This window comes from Myodes glareolus, chromosome 9 (genome assembly GCF_982192425.1).
Source record: "Myodes glareolus chromosome 9, mMyoGla1.1, whole genome shotgun sequence".
In the NCBI taxonomy this organism is placed as follows: Eukaryota; Metazoa; Chordata; class Mammalia; order Rodentia; family Cricetidae; genus Myodes; species Myodes glareolus.
In genome coordinates, this window is record NC_142034.1 from 16,341,302 (window position 1) to 16,357,215 (window position 15,914).

The following is a 15,914-nucleotide window of genomic DNA, read 5'->3' on the forward strand; positions in this document are numbered from 1 at the left end:
GCAACCATTTGGCTTAGCGTAAAAGCTTTCAACTGTGATACAAAGGAAGCATAAACCCAGACGGCACAAACTCATTTCATTTTTATCACAGCTAACATCTCAGTAAACAGTTCCTGACGGCCCTGGAGGAGGGGCCTGACTTGACACTCCTCAAACGTTCACCAAAGTGGACATACTCCTTCCAAAGACAGTGCAGAAAGCTGAACTGTTAGGGCATGTGGTGAACACTGTTACAGAGGATTGGGGGGTGTGGCTGGGCCGAGACATCTGCCGTGGGGTTCTGTACCTCTGTCCCACAGGACTTGTTTGCAGAAGATGAAAAGAGGCAATCTTTTGTGGAGATGGACAGCAGATGTGGGGCTCGGCCTTTTACAAGAAAGAATTCAGAGTGCACCCTTGCCCTACCGGACCAGCTCCATGGAGTAGTCTACCTTCTACCTTAAAGCCTCCCCACTCTCCAAAGTCAGGGAGTGCTGATATATACTTGCAATCCCAGCACTCAGGAGGCTGAGGCTGGAACATCACAAGTCTGAGGCCATCCTGCGCTGCATAGTGAGTCCTAGGTTTTTTGTTTCGTTATAAACTAGCTCAGCTACTTCTCTGACCCAATGTGAAGTTGCAGAGGGTTCCTGGGGTGAAGCTTTATCAGCCAGCACCCTTTACGCTGTCACCGGGTACAGTGCAGCGTAGGGGGATGTGGACATCCTGCCCATTTATCTACTACCTACTCCTACGGAGTCTTAGCCCTGAACTACAAAAGAAGCCCCTGGTTAGTCATCAGGCAGCCCTGAGCAATGAATTTCAGGATATTTCTGATGATCTTTCTCGTTTGCTGTTTGAGGAATGGACCGTGGAAATGAGGGGCAAGGGCGGGGCCTTCTGTGTGCTCAAGAGTAGACAGTTGAATACAGTAAGGAGTGAGAGGCTCTTTGCCAGCAGGAACAATCAAACTGAAATTTCTAGAAACTGGAATAAGCTCAAAGAGAAAGGCAAGCCCCAGTGAACAGGTGGAAGCCACATGGGGCCCTGAAACCCTGTGGAGGGGACAGGAGAAGACAGGAATGCCGCCTCACATCCTGTCTCTTCCTCCCTCCTTGGCCTACTCTTTCCTCCCTGTGAAGTCTCACTCAGGCAAAGAGCAGCTTCTGCTCAGCAGAGATGTGAGTTGCGCGCTTCTGCCTATATGTCGGTGAACGGGCGCTTCTGCCTATATGTCGGTGAACGGGTGCTTCTGCCTATATGTCGGTGAACGGGTCTTCCTTGTCTTTGTTCTGCTCTCTCTGCCTGGAGGCCCGTTTCCTCCCGTTTCTTTTGCAGGGCTGGTAGTTCACAAACAGTGCTATAGTGATCACAGCCGTGCCAAGGGTGAGAGTGATGATGATGAAGATGGTGGGGGAGGTGATCCCTTCATGTGGTCCTGTGTGGGCACAGAAAACAGAACTGGGGACAGTGGGCTGAAGACAAGAAAACCATTCCACCCCAAGACACCAAGCCTGCTCCTCAGACACATGTTCTCCAGCCTAGGAGTGTCTTGCTTCCCTCTACACTTGTGAGATTCTCAAATCTGGGCAGCGGGGCGGGGCGGGGTGGGGGGGGCTTTCTACCCCAAGACCCGGCAGCTGGTGCAGCAGGTACCTTGGACAATGACAGCAATCTCTTTGCTGATAGAGCCCAGCTGGTTAGTGGCTGTGCAGCAGTAGGTTCCAGTGAGGTTCTGGGTGGCCTTCTGGGGTACATCAAGGTCAATGATGATCCCATTCCATGTACACACCAAAGCTGGGGCAGGGTTGCCCTCTGGGATGCAGGCAAGCATTTGATCCATTCCTTCTAGCCATATCTGGTTGCCAGGGCAATCGGATTCCCCAAAGCGAGGCTTGTCTGCAAGAGAGCCCCAAAAGGAACCTAGTTGTATGTCCTGTTCCTGTCTTGCTTTCATTCATAGCCCCTTTTCCCTCTCTACCTCAAACATTGCTCCCTCACCCCAAGGAAAATATTATCAGCTCCCTGCTTAGAACGAAACCCACTCTATTTTCTTCCCTTCCCTGTGGCCAAGATTATTTTTATGAACTCAGGCTAAGTAACATGGTTCTGTTTGTGAGGCCCAGGGCTTCTCAATGTGCAAGGAGTGGACTCAGAAATAAGGATTTCCTCATTTTCCAAAACACAAATTGTGATTTGGAACGTTTGGAGGCTTCTCTCCTTAGCATCAGCCTCAGCTGTCTCCTTTGATGCTGCCTCCCGGTACTGGCTCTCAGCTAACTGTATCTGACAACCACTTGCCTTTCTGGGCACATTCCCCATCTGTCCCCACTCGCTTTCCCATGTCCATGTCCGTGCCTCATCGAGGACCATCGGGCCTCCACTCACAGAAGACATGAAGCTGCATCTCAGTGGTTTTGAACAGTCGCTGGCCCTGCACCTCCAAAGAGGCCTCACAGGAGAGATTCCGGCCATCGTCTTCCTCCCTGGCAGTAAAGAGGAACCAGGCAGGCTCGCCGGGAGCAGAGAGGTTTGGGGCTCCCTGAAGTCGAAGAGTAGGGCTAGGTGATGTTAACACATGACCCGAGCAGGTGACGTTAACATCTGTCCCTGCCAGAGGGTAAGCATCTTCGATCTCCAGAACTGGGGGAGGGAAACCTACAAAGAAAGGAAACGGAACAGTGGACAAATTTTCAAACTGGTGGCTGCTCCTGCCTTCTTGTTGCTGGAGGTCTCCCTGGGGTAGACAATGACAGAAGAGCGACTTTGCATAGCATTAATGTTTCTGTGAAGGCTGAAGAGAGGGACCAACAAGATGGCTGGAGAATTGAGAGCTTCCCTTCCAACATCTGCCCACATTGGGCTCTGCCTCTCCTGCAAGGACAGCAAGATGTCTTCTCATTGTACAGGTTTCTTACTCATCTCAAATGCTTATTCTAGAATGAAGTTCAAGCATCCACAATTGCCCAATAAGCAGGATAGGTTAGGAAACTGAGGACAGAGGCCACATAGAGCTACTGCCACAATGCAGGTCCCTAACCACCCCCGTCAGAGAAAGATGAAAGCCAACATTCACTTAAGAAGACACCCAGCAAAAGTTAGCCAGATAAATATCTATAGCCAAATCCACAGGCCCTTATTGAGCAAACTCTGCTTAGTAGAGACCTGGTACGGGGAAGGGAGGCGGTCACGTACTGTAGACATGCACTGGTTTCCTGACTCTCTGCTCCACCGGACCCAGAGACACAAGGCAGGTCAGCTCCTGGTCACCGGTCTCCATGGCCCGAATGGTGGTGCTGGCCCACGCTGCATCTCCCTTCCAGGAGAAGAAGGGGCTCAGCTCCTGGCCTTCTAAGAACATTCGGAAGACAACTTCCTGGGCAGGAAACACCCTGGTCACCTCGCAGCTCATGGTCTCCGCCACCCCAACCTCCAGGAGTGAAGACACCCCGATCTGGGGACTCTGAGAGAATTCTGCCAAGGAAGGAGGAAAACGAAAGAAGGAAAGTTGTAAGTCACGTGTCACCTAGAACACCGTGGAAGGGAACAGCGCTGAGGGTGGATTAGATGGGGCGCAGTTACTCTCATCTCCTAAACCGGTGGGAACAGGGTCCCCAAAGGCCAAAACAGGCCCTAGGTTCTCCTCATGCCCGGACTCTGACTCACCAAAGATCCGGAGTTCCTTGATGGCTGACCTGCCATGAAGCGACCCCCCACCGTGAGGGCTCAGGTCCAGTTCTGCACTGCAGGAGAAATTGCTCCTGTCATTCTCCCGCTGGGCTCTGACATTGACAGTGACCTCGGCTCTTTGGGATGCCTTAGAAAAACTCCGGAAGTCCTTTCTGTGCAGTTCTCGGCCGTCCTGAAGAAGGGTAAGGGTGAGGCTCTGCAGGGGTGCCACACTAGGCACGTGACACTTCACTGTGAAAGCCTCATCCATGGCCACCCACTCAGGCTGCACGTCCAGGATCACCTGCTCTGGTGGCTCTTAAAGACAAAAAGACAAGCCTTGGTGAGGGGCCATTCACCTCCAGAAAGAAATGACATTGCAGAAGGTGACCACCACCCTTAAGGTTTCATGTGATAAGTTAGCCTTCCAGCTCTCTGTCCATCAAAGGTGGCCACGGCCTAGAACTGTGACAGCTAAAAAGAAGTCCCTTGCTTTGAATTTTCCTGCCATTCTGGAACATTCTCTCTCTTATCAGTGATGTTTCAGAGGCACGAGAAGCTTGGAGGAGGCACTCTTCCACTCATTCCTATCTTTACAACGCAAGATGGCTCCCTGTAGAACTCTGTTTACCAGTCCCGACACCTCAGAGCCTCCCTTTCTGCAGAGCAGCTCAGGAACTGCCTACACCACAGGCTTCTTTCTCTGACTACCCCAGCTGAAGACTGTCCTTCCTGCAAGCCCTGGTTATCCTAAGAGCTGGTGGCAAATAAGCCAGCACTAATCTTACACTTGTCTGGTCACTCAGAAACTCCCCATGTAGTCTGTGCATTCTCAAGGATGCCTCACGGCTAATGGTGGAAACTCAGAAGACAGCCTCTTCAAAGGCAAGAGACTTCTGACAGTATGGCTGAGTCTTTACCTGGGTGGGTGAAGGGTGTAATTCTTTCCTCTAATTCTTTTCCCCTGTCTAATTCCGCATTCCGCCAGGTGGAGGTAGTACACGCCTTTAATCCCAGCACTCAGGAGGCAGAGGCAGGTGGATCTCTGTGAGTTTGAGGCCAGCCTGGTCTACAAGAGTGAGTTCCAGGACAGGTACCAAAGCTACAGAGAAACCCTGTCTCAAAAAAGAAGGAGGAGGAGGAGGAGAAGAGGAGAGGAAGAGGAAGAAGGAGGAGGAGGAGGAGGAAGGAGGAAGGAGGGAGGAGGAAGGAAGAAGAAGGAGAAGAAGAAGAAGAGGAGGAGAAGAAGAAGAAGAGGAGGAGGAGGAGGAGGATGAAGAGGAGGAGGAGGAGGAAGAAGAAGAAGAAGAAGAAGAAGAAGAAGAGGAGGAGGAGGAGGAGGAGGAGGAGGAGGAGGAGGAGGAAGAGGAAGAGGAAGAAGAAGAAGAAGAAGAAGAAGAAGAAGAAGAAGAAGAAGAAGAAGAAGAAGAAGAAGAAGAAGAAGAAGAAGAAGAAGAATTTGCATCCCCCTCTCTTTTCTGGGCCTCCACCCTACTCACGGTACATGGTGATACGGAGCGCTGTGTCCTTCTGGACCCCTGCACAAGAGAAGAAGCAGTGCAGGACAGAGCTCTCTGTGATGTCCTCCAGGACAAACTCCTTCCACTGAGGCCCTTTGCCCAGCTGGCTTTTCCTGAAGAAGGTCTCGATTCCACTGGGCCCTGGGTCTGGGCAGGTGGTGCTGCAGTTGACGGTTAGGGACTGTCCAAATTCCACCAGGGCCTGATTTGGCCAAACAGACACTTCAAATATCTCTTCTGTGGTCTCTGAAATAAAGCACACCGATCAAAAACTCTGGTGAAGACCAGGAGATGCAGCACGAACAGAGTCCACTCTCTCCATCGGATCTAGGCTGGACAAGAGGGACCAGCTCAGGGATCTGGAGAATAAACCCTTTAATCAACAAGCGAGAGCCTTGGTCCCAGCTTCATCCCTATCTTTGTCCTGGGGACTAGATTTTACCACAGAGTCTAAGGAGGCATTAACAATCATGCCTGGGAAAGCTTCCCGAGGTCTTAGCAGCTCCCTGGGCTCAGCCACTAACACCCTGCTGGGGTCTCTGCGCTTCTACTGCCAAGCAGTATTTCTCTCGGATGATAGTGAAGGACCACCTTCAGTAGAATCGTGTGGAATGATTGTAAAACTGAAGAGCCCGGCTCCACCTTAGACAGAGTGACCACACTGTAGTGAGGTGGGACCTGGAAATAAGCCTGAGAACAAAGCAAGCCTCCTGTGAACCCTTCCATACACAAATCCACGGGAACTAACGACCCCAGGGAAGCCCCATGCTCACTCCTCTCCCATAGATTCTCTACATCCTCTCAGAGATTACTCCGCTCTGCTTTGCTATGCTGGGAAAAGGAATTTTTCAGTGTTCGCAAGTTTAGCCTACATTATGATTTGGATCTTAAATGTCGTCATGCTAGAAGCTTGTTGCCAGCCTGTGGCACTAGGGGAGGTGGTAGGACCTTTAGAAGGCTGGGCCAGTGGAGAGAGTCCTGCACATATGTCTATGTGCCAAGTGCATGTGTGGTCAGAAGAAGACGTGGATCCCCTGGAACAATACAAAATAGTTGTGAATGGCCACACAAGTCCTGAGAACCACGTCTAGGTCCTCTGCAAGAGCAATCTTGCTCTTAACTGCTGAGCCATCTCTCCAGCCCCAAGGAAAGTAGTTTTGAGATAGAGAAGGAGCTGGGGATGTAACTTACCTGGTCCATTGCTTGCCTAAAATTCACAAAGCCTTGCGTTTGATCCCCAGTATAAAACTGTCATAGTGGCATATGCCTACAAGCCCAACACTCAGGAAGTAGAAGCAAGAGGATCAGAAGTTCAAGGTCATCCTTGGCTACGTGGGAAATTTGAGGTCAGCCTGGGATATGAACCTTGTCTCTAAATAAATAAAATTTTAAACTTAAAAAATAAAATGACAGCAATAAAGCCACGGCGCTCACCACACGCACAGCCCATCACCTTCTGGCAGAGCCTGAGTGGATTGCTCAGCACAGCCCCCAGTGGATAGAATGGAGCCACTCCCAGTGGGTGGACCTACCGCTCCAGTCACCCTACCCTGAGAGAATCCCCCACAAGCATATGCAGAGACCCATCTCCAGGGTGACCCTAGATCCATCAGGTAGACAGCTGAGATTAACCACCGCCCCATCCCCCTCTGCACAATCAACCAGGTGTGTCCTGGCACACAGTGAGTAAAGAAATCTTTCTGGGTAGCCTCACCTGGACAAGGGGTCAAGGCCAGCAAGGTCCAGACACCAAGCAGAAGCATTTTCATTCTTGGGAGAAAGCCTAAAAGCTGGGGAAAGAAAAGAAATAATCCTAGAGAGATTTTTTTCTCGTTACATTTTCATAAAAATTTTATGTGTATGGGTGTTTTCCCTCTACATGTGCCTGTGCACCACATGCATTCCTGGTGCTGGTGGAGAACCATTAGATCCCCTGAGACTGGAGTTATAGATGTCTATGAGCCACTATATAGGTTCTGGGAAACAAACACAGGTCCTCTGCAAGAGCAAACAGTGCTCTTGACCTCTGAGTCATCTCTCTAGTTTGGAGAATATTTTTTAATTATTTATTTATTTATTTAATATTTATGTGTACAATATTCTGTCTGTGTGTATGCCTGCAGGCCAGAAGAGGGCACCAGACCCCATTACAGATGATTGTGAGCCACTATGTGGTTGCTGGGAATTGAACTCAGGACCTTTGGAAGAGCAGGCAATGCTCTTAACCTCAAAGCCATCTCTCCAGCCCCTGGAGAATATTTTTATAAATAAAAATGTACAAAAGGAAGCCATTGCTGTAGTGTCAGTCTGCACTCAAGCCCCTGAGCTAGAAGTAGGAGGATCAGGAGTTCAAGGTTATCAACCTTGAAGAATCAGGGGTCAGTCAACTACTTCATCAAAAAAAAAAAAAAAAAAGAAAAGAAAAGAAAAAAGAACCGGAGAGGCCAGCCTGGCCTATAGAACAAGTTCCAGAATAGCCAGGGCTACACCTGACTAAAAAAAAAAAAAAAAAAAAAAAAAAAAAAAAAAAAAAAAAAAAAAAAAAAACTAAAGAAGACAAAATACATGTACCCAGGCAGTGGTAGCAGACTCCTTTACTCCAGCTCTCTGGAGGCAGAGGCAGGAGGATCTCTGTGAGGCAGCCTGGTCTACAAAGTGAGTTCCAGGACAGCCAGAGTGACATAGTGAGACCCTGTCTCGAAAATAGCAAAAAGATAAGGATGAAACCCCTGTATCCTGTATCAAGGAATCCCTTCAAGTTTAGTAAAAAAGACAAACTTAAAAAGATGTCTTTGTGCAATGCTGTAAGGGAAGGGTGAGGCAGGTCTGAGGGTACCCTCAATGGCAGAGTGCATCTCCACCACTCACAAGGCCCTGGTTCTTGTGTAAACATTCTAAATATTTTGTAAACTTTATATAAGATGTAGAAAATATTGGTTGGGGGTATGGAGGACCTGAGTTCAAAACCCAAGCCGTCAAATGAAAAGCTGGACGTGGCGATGAAGTCTGTAGCCCCAGCCCTGAGAAACGTCAAGATGGAAAGGCTGGGACTGGCTGGTCAGGAGCCTAGCTCCAGGTCCAGTGAGAGACGCTGTTTCAAAGGAACAGGCATGTGTCAGTCAAACTGGTTGGCTTTTCTTGTAGTAGCTACTAGCATATATCTGTGCCTCAAAGTAGGCACGAGAAAACAGGGAGAAGCTGAGGCTGTTTTTGGTCACACACACACACCCCTACACCTGTGCCTTGTCTTTTCTTTCCTTCCTTTCTTCTTTTTTTTTCTTTTTTTGAGACAGGATCTTGCGCTATAGACCAGGCTAATCTGGAACTCTTTATCCCAGGCTAGCTTTGAACTCAGTACTCCTGACTCAGCTTCTCAAGTGCTGGATTAAAGGCATGAGCCACCGTACCTACCAGGTTCCCAGACACACTTGTCCGGTACTACTTCATGCCCCACTCCGATTTGCCTGCCAGCCCACAGCTCTAGTCCTTCCCGTTACTGTCAGCACACATACGATCTGATTCTGTTTAAATTCCTTTGTTTATTCTGTAAATTACATCCCAACTTAGAGGAATTGAACTGTTTTTGTTTTCGTTTCCCCCCTTTGGTTTTGTTTTTATTTTGAGACAAAGTCTCAGGTAGCAGGGGCTGGCCCTGAACTCGCTAAGTAGCTATGGATGACTTTGAATTCCTGATCTTCCTGCCTCCCCCATGCTGGGATTACAGGTGTTCACACACTCCAGCTCCTAGGCTGGAGGAGCCGACCTAACAGTGATGGGCTCCAGACTCTGGGATCCTCACCTTCCGTTTATATTCAAGGGTTTCATGCAGTTTCTCATAAGTAGGAGACACATTCTACCCTTTGCTTCTTCTCTGTGCCTGGGAGTCACCCCACTCCTCTGCACTGTTCATCTCTGTGTGAGGTCTACCTACCCTGACTGAGGTCTGCTCAGGCCTCAGCACCCACAACTTCAGTCCACGCTACTGGTTTCCTTTCCCATAGGATGCATTGCCTCTAACGCATTTATATCCGCCTGGCTCCGGAGTGTTACCAAGGAGAAAACCCAAATCGCCCCCCTAACTTATTTGTTCTCAGTTAACTTAAGAATCACAAGTTTGGAAGACCACACAGCTTAGCGATACAGAGTGAGTCTCCCGGTAGCTCTACTGTAGATTTTAGTGGTGACAGGTAAGCTGTGATTGGTTGCCTATGCTAATTTTTTTTTTTTTTTTAACATCCTGAAGATTGCTTCTGCTGAAAGCATTCTGCACTTCAGCCTCTGGGTGACTGGAGAGGATAAAGAGGCCCATCTCTGCCTTCAGACTTTAGCCAGGTGGGACCATTTGAAAACACTTTAGTCCAAAATTATAGTACACGGTTAATTTGACCTAGATCCCATCCTCCTTTAAGGTCACCTACAGCATCGGCGACTAGAATCATCAGACCATGAAATTAGCAGCAAGGCAGCCGAGGCATCACCTCGGACCCAGAAAACAGAATCACTACCACCTGGCCCCAGACCCCAACCTATTTCCCTTCCTTCATCTCTAACCCCTCGCTCCCTAGAGTTGAGAAGTTGATTTCACGCAGATCTTTGGCCACTAAAGATCTCTCTTGACACTGGCTACGGGGTGCAGTGGGGTAGTGGTATGCCAGGAACATTTTCCCAAGTTCCCTGAATTGTGTCTCTCTCCTTGGGACTGTAAGCACCATGAAGGCAGGGAGGGCTCTTTCTTTTATCCACTGCTGGGTCCCAAGAGACTGGAACGGCTATAGTCAGCAATTACCAGTAGCTGAACCAAAGAAAATATAAGCTAATACTGTGGGCACCAGCACTTCGATGGGTGACAAAAGGCTGGTAAGGTGGTTCCTTCTAGCTGGAAAAGGGGCGAACACACAACTGAACGTGAAGGCATTTAAAGGCAGACATTATCTAAAACATTTAAAAGATATGGGGGAAACAAACACTTCCAGGCGTGTTGGCGAACTCCCCCACCAACCGATCCTCTACTGGATTTCACTGGTAGAAACCAGCAAGAACCCAAGTAAACCAAATAGGACCCAAATCCTCACTGAGTCGGAGCTGTCCGCTTGTCCCTCTTGCCACACTGGCTGCTCTTCGATGCTCGGGGACCACAGACTGAAGAGCTGAGTCGTCACCGCGCTCGAAACCGCCGCGCGCTCCGACCGTTGGGTCCGCGCTCCTGGCGGGGGCGCTCTGCGCCGGTGCTGCGCCCAGGAGTCCCCAGATCTGCCCGGAAACTCGTGACGCTCACTCAGATTCGCAACAGGGTTGGCTGAGAGAAGACGCGCCAACAAGTAGCTTTAAAGACAGGATGGGCTCTATCTTAAAAGATTGAAGAGTAGGGAAGCCGGCCCCCTCTTCGAAGAGAATGCAGATTTGACTCAAGACAATCGCTGCTGAGCCAGGCTTGGTGGTGCAGAACCATAATCCTTGTTTGTGGGAGGTGGCGGCAAGAGAAATATAAGATCATTCCTTGACTACAGGGGAGTTCTAGGCCCTCATGTGTTATATAAGACTCCGATTGATTGATTGATTGATTGATTGATTTAAAGCTGATCGTTTCTAAAGAATAAAAGAAATGATGGTTGTTTCTTTTTTCTTTTTAGACTTCTTTATTTATTATGTATACAACATTCTGCCTCCATGTATGCCCGCACGCTAAAAATGGGCACCAGATCTCATTACAGATGGTTGTGAGACACCATGTGGTTGCTGGGAGTTGAACTCAGGACCTCTGGAAGAGCAGCCAGTGCTCTTAAGCACTGAGTCATCCCTCCAGCCCCAAGAAATGATGGTTGTAAAGAAAGGATCTTTTAAAATAAATTTATTTTTATTTAGGCGTATGGGGGTGTAAACCTTATGTATACAGATGCGTTCAGAGGTCAGAAGTGGGCACCAGATCCCCTGGAGCTGGAGTTATAGGCATTTGTGAACCACCTCAAGGGAACTGAAGGTCCTGTGGGAGAACAATAAGTGCTCTTTTTATTTTAATTTGGTTTTTTTGAGACAGGGTTTCTATGTGCAGCCCTAGGCATCCTGGACCAGGCTCTCTGCCTCCTGAGTGCTGGGATTAAAGGCCTGCATCAGCACCGCCTGGCCTGTAAGTGCTCTTAACCATTGAGCCACCCCTCCAGCTCCAGGAAAGGATCTTTGAACAAAACCAAAGAAAATCTTTCCCCCTTGGCTGTTCATCTGTTGGTTTGACTTGAATGCAGAAGTTAGGCAGCTCCAGTCTTCCTTTGAGTGATGTGTCTCCTGAACTCTAGAGCTTGAGTTTACCTCAAAATTCCGAGCTCCCCAGCTACTGTCTGGTTCCTTTCTCCCAGGGTATGTGTGCCAGATAGTAATTCAATGGGACTTTGGTAAGATTCAAAAAGTCCTTTTTAGCCCACTGACCCTAGAGTGTGTGTGTGTGTGTGTGTGTGTGTGTGTGTTGTTACTGTTTGAAACTGGCTTTCATATAACCCAGACTAGCCTCAACTTCCCAGTGTTCCAGAAACTGACCTTGTGGTGATCCTTTTGCCCCTACCTCCCAAGTGTTGGGATTATAGGCATATATCACTACCCGTGTCTCCCCTCCCCTCCCCCATCCCTACACCCCTCCCTCCACTTACAAAATGGCCTGAGTGCTCAGAAAAGCCTAGAAGGCAGAGACAGTGAGGATGGCCATTGGGGGTTGGGGATAAGAAGTCATGGAAAATTCCAGAGGCAGTGACATTGGAGTTAGCCCTGAAGGATAAACTGATGCTTGCCCAGCAGAGAATTAGAGAAGAGCAAGAATGTATTTAATGACCATGAATTGGGTTAGTTTTGTACCACATATGGTTTAGGGGGGCATGGCAGGCACAAAGCCTCTGACTTTGAGGAGCTATAGTTTCTACAAAAGGAAACCACAGCTATGAAAGTGGAAAATGAGGTGTGTTCAGGGAAGGTGAGCTGAGCATGACCTCCTAGGAGAATATTTGGGCAGTTGGTAGAAAATAAAGCTAGCTACTTGTGGACAGGTAGTAAAATCAGCCATGCCACACTAAGCCCTTTAGACATGCTCTTCCGTAAGGTAGTGGCTTTTAGACAGTTTAGAACCGTGGGGCCCTTTACAGGAGACCCTGTGGTCACTCAATACACACAGCAAGGCAGAGCTGCTTGCATAGTAGGATGGAAGGGAAGGTGGAAAGCACCCCACTCTCCTAGCTCAAATTCAGCTCGAAGCTCCTGAGGCACTGCTGAGAAAGCCAGAGAAACACGTTTTGAGGTTCCCTGCTTAAGATAAGTAAGAGCACCTGCGTTAGTGGAAGGACGTGCTCTGGTTTGAGGTCTGGGGGTAAGGGGAATGCCAGGGAAGATTGGGTAGGATAACCAATGGGTGGGGCGGGGGGAACAGCTGGATAGGAAGGAAGACACGCTGAAGATCCTAAAAAGATTTGGTAGAACACAGAACTCAGTAACACAGAATGAGGGGGAGGAGAGAGAGGAGTGGAAGGTGATTGCAGGTGGCAAGGGTGTAAGTGCCCCAGGCTTTCCTGGTTGTAGTCTTTGTGTCTGCTCAGTTACTTGGGTTACATCCTTCCTTGGCAGTCACTAGCCAGCAGAACGTGCCTGGCGTTTCGCCGTGTCCTTGTGTTCTTCACCAGGACAGACACAGACGAGAGGAGGCCAATACAATGACTGCGAAACACAGATTTTGAGCACGTGGGCTTAAGTGACTTTTTGAGTGTCTGTTGGGAGCTGGAGATACGGATCCGAAGCCCTGAGGAGAGCTGGGGGTTGGACGTAGAGATTTAGGGTCATTGAAGGGATGGAGAATGAGTGTGTCTAGATACAGTAACAAAAAGAGGGCTAGAGATAGAAATCCAGACAGCAAGGGTATTTAGGACAGAATGGGAGCCAGAGTAAGTCAGCGATGTCAGTAGAGGTCCCTGCATGGTTGCTCCCCTGCAGTCACGGGCTGTTTGTTAACTACCCCAGTAGCTCTGGGTACAGATTCCTCCACCAGGGATGAACCACACTGATGCCCAGTTTCTACCTTGTATGGGAGAACAGATGGTAGACTTGTGCCCTAGACTCTGACGTCAAGAGATTGTAAGAGTGCTCTGAACTGGCTGTAGCCATGAAACTCATTGCTTCCTTTCCCCTCTGCTTTTAGACTTTTTTTTTGAACAGCTTTAGATGTGCAGAAATATAGAACAGAGTTTCCTATTCCTTCCAATTTTCCAATTATTAACATCTTTTATTGGTGTTGTCTACTTGCTACAATTAATGAAGCAGTGTTCATGTGTTATCGTTAAGGCATATAGTTTACACTGAAGTTCTGTGCATTACATAGTTTTGTGGGTTTAAAATTTATTTGTTTTATGTGTATGAATGTTTCATCTGCATGTATATGAGCATACCATACATTGTGTCAGAGCTTTGGGGGCTGGAGTTATAGATGATTGTGAGCCACCGTGCAGATACTGGGAGCCCAACCTGGGTCCTCTAGAAGAGCAGCCAGTGCTTTTAACCACTGAGCCATCTCTCCAGCCAGATTTTTAAATGCTTGAATCTAAGCTGTTCCTGCCACCATGCCTTTTCCCCACCATCACGGACTCTGAAACCATAAGGCAAATCAAATGCTTTCTTTTTTTAAAAAAATATTTATTCATTTATTATGCATTCAATATCTGCCTACACGTGTGCCTGCAGGCCAGAGAGGGCACCAGATCTCATTACAGATGGTTGTGAGCCACCATATGGTTGCTGGGAATTGAACTCAAGACCTTTGGAAGAGCAGGCAATGCTCTTAACCACTGAGCCATCTCTCCAGCCCCCTCAAATGCTTTCTTTTATAAGTTGTATCGGTCACCACATTTTGTCACAGCAATAGGAAAGTAACTATAATACAAACAGAAAGCAGCCTTAACTTCTGAGCTATTTCTCTGGCCCTACCACATCCTTTTTAATGGCTGGATGACACCGTTTCATGTGTGTTATCTGATTCTCTATTGCCAAACACTGATGCTGCTACACGCTATGAAGAACACGCTAGGACGGTAACAGATAGCAAGTCAACCTTTGCGGACCTGGCAGGGAATGACTCACTTGCCCGCGCTCATGCTTGGCTTTCGTGCTCTTTGAGCAAAGCATCCCCCCTCCTTTTTGGAAACAGATCTTACGTGCATTATGGAGCCAATAATGAAATCGAACCTCCTCCGCTCCTGCCTTCACCTCCCGAGTGCTGAGATTACAAACGCGCACTACCACACCCAGTGTTATGCGGTGCTGGGGATGGAACCCTGGACTTCATGCGTGCTAGGCAAGCACTCTGCCAGCTGAGCTACCTCTCTAGCCCAGAGCAAAGCAGCATTACAGAACCGACAAGGTAGCTTAGAAACCAGAAGAAAACATCTGATAGTCACTCTGATGGAAGAACCAAAGCAAGTCTGTAAACACTACAGGTCATCTTTTCCTCCCAAAAGTCTTTCCAAACTCCATGAGCTTCTCTTTGTCACTGCAGCCCCGAAGCAAGTTGATGTTTCTTGTGGTATTCCAGGCTAAGAGGTTGAACTCCTAGGACTGAAGACCAGGCCTTTACACCAGTGTCCTCCGTGGGCAAGCTCTATACTCTGGATCATTTGCTGTTAGGCTGTGATCACAGAAGTGGTTTTTATTATACCCTCGATGTTTCAGCAACACTGCTTTGATTCTCATCCTGAACTGCTCAGAAGACTTTATCAATCCCTTTCATCCATTAAAGATTTCTGTTTCTCTGTGGTATCTTGTGGACATTCATTCATTCATTTATTCATTGTGTGTGTGGTTTTCCCAGACAGGATTTCTCTGTCTCTGTCAGACCTGAAATTCATTCTGTAGACCAGACTGGCCTTGAGCTCCTAATGATCCAAGTGTTTCTGCTTCCTGAGTGCTGGGATTAAAGGTGTGTGCCACCACTGTTGTAATCTGCTGGCCTGGTCTGTCATCTGAGTACCCTGTTCCTTTAAGAGACAAGCTCCGCCCACTCCCACCCGTCACCTCCCCTTCTGCCAAGGCAAGAGGATCTCCCATCTCCTCTCCAGTTTTCTCTCCCCCACTACCTCTCTCTCTCTCTCTCTCTCTCTCTCTCTCTCTCTCTCTCTCTCTCTCTGTCTGCCCTTCTTCTGGAAAGGCAGCTTCTGCCTCTCTCCCTTCGCCCTCCCCTGCTTCTCTCCTCCCCCTCCTCCGCTTCCCTTCCTTTTCCATAACCCACTAAATAAACTCTATGCCCCAGCTTTCTCTGCATGGCATTTCTATCAGTCTGTCTCCTGCTGAGGCTCAGGCCACCCGCCAGGGAACCCACTGCTGCCCCTCATGGGACCGGTTCCCCACCATATCTTTATAAATGATAACAACCACTGCCTACCTATTTTTATGCTTTTTAAAATTTATATTCTATATACATGTGTTTCTGCACATAAGTGTCGTCCTGGCAAGGCCAGAAGAGAGTGTCAGATTCCCTTGGAACTGGAGTTACAAGCAGTTAGTTTTTAGGCACCCGATGTGGTGCAAGCTAGTCTTTCTGCATCTCTGCATACCAGTGCCCTGGACCTGCCTCCATCACTGCATCTATGTGAGAGATGCATATGCAGCTGCCTGGATGCTCCCACTGAAACGGGTTGGTATGGATCCAGCAGGGCCACCATCTCAGTAGATACTTCCCACCGTAACCTGACAGTCCACATTGCTCTTTCTGAAATTCTGACCTCCTAA

General features: G+C 48.5%; 1 protein-coding gene across 1 annotated transcript; it reads right to left on the reverse strand.

Annotated features, from left to right (window-relative positions):
- Positions 1-59: 59 nt before the first annotated feature.
- On the reverse strand, positions 60-10,360 carry LOC125408007 (intercellular adhesion molecule 5-like). The gene is made up of 8 exons (XM_048446002.3): positions 10,241-10,360; positions 6,883-6,958; positions 5,148-5,414; positions 3,646-3,966; positions 3,175-3,453; positions 2,368-2,637; positions 1,636-1,878; positions 60-1,417 (listed from the first exon to the last, which is right to left on the reverse strand). Exons 2-8 carry the CDS (start codon positions 6,935-6,937, stop codon positions 1,236-1,238), a joined length of 1,617 nt encoding a protein of 538 aa, XP_048301959.3. The 5' UTR covers positions 6,938-6,958; positions 10,241-10,360; the 3' UTR covers positions 60-1,235.
- Positions 10,361-15,914: the final 5,554 nt, after the last annotated feature.

Excerpts from the sequence above, each read along its gene's own strand:
- LOC125408007 (XM_048446002.3), bottom strand. The coding sequence starts at position 6,937 with ATGAAAATGCTTCTGCTTGGTGTCTGGACCTTGCTGGCCTTGACCCCT. Across the intron at positions 3,454-3,645 it reads CAAGGAACTCCGGATCTTTG|AATTCTCTCAGAGTCCCCAG; the intron begins GTGAGTCAGAGT and ends CTTCCTTGGCAG. Across the intron at positions 1,418-1,635 it reads GATTGCTGTCATTGTCCAAG|GACCACATGAAGGGATCACC; the intron begins GTACCTGCTGCA and ends GTGCCCACACAG.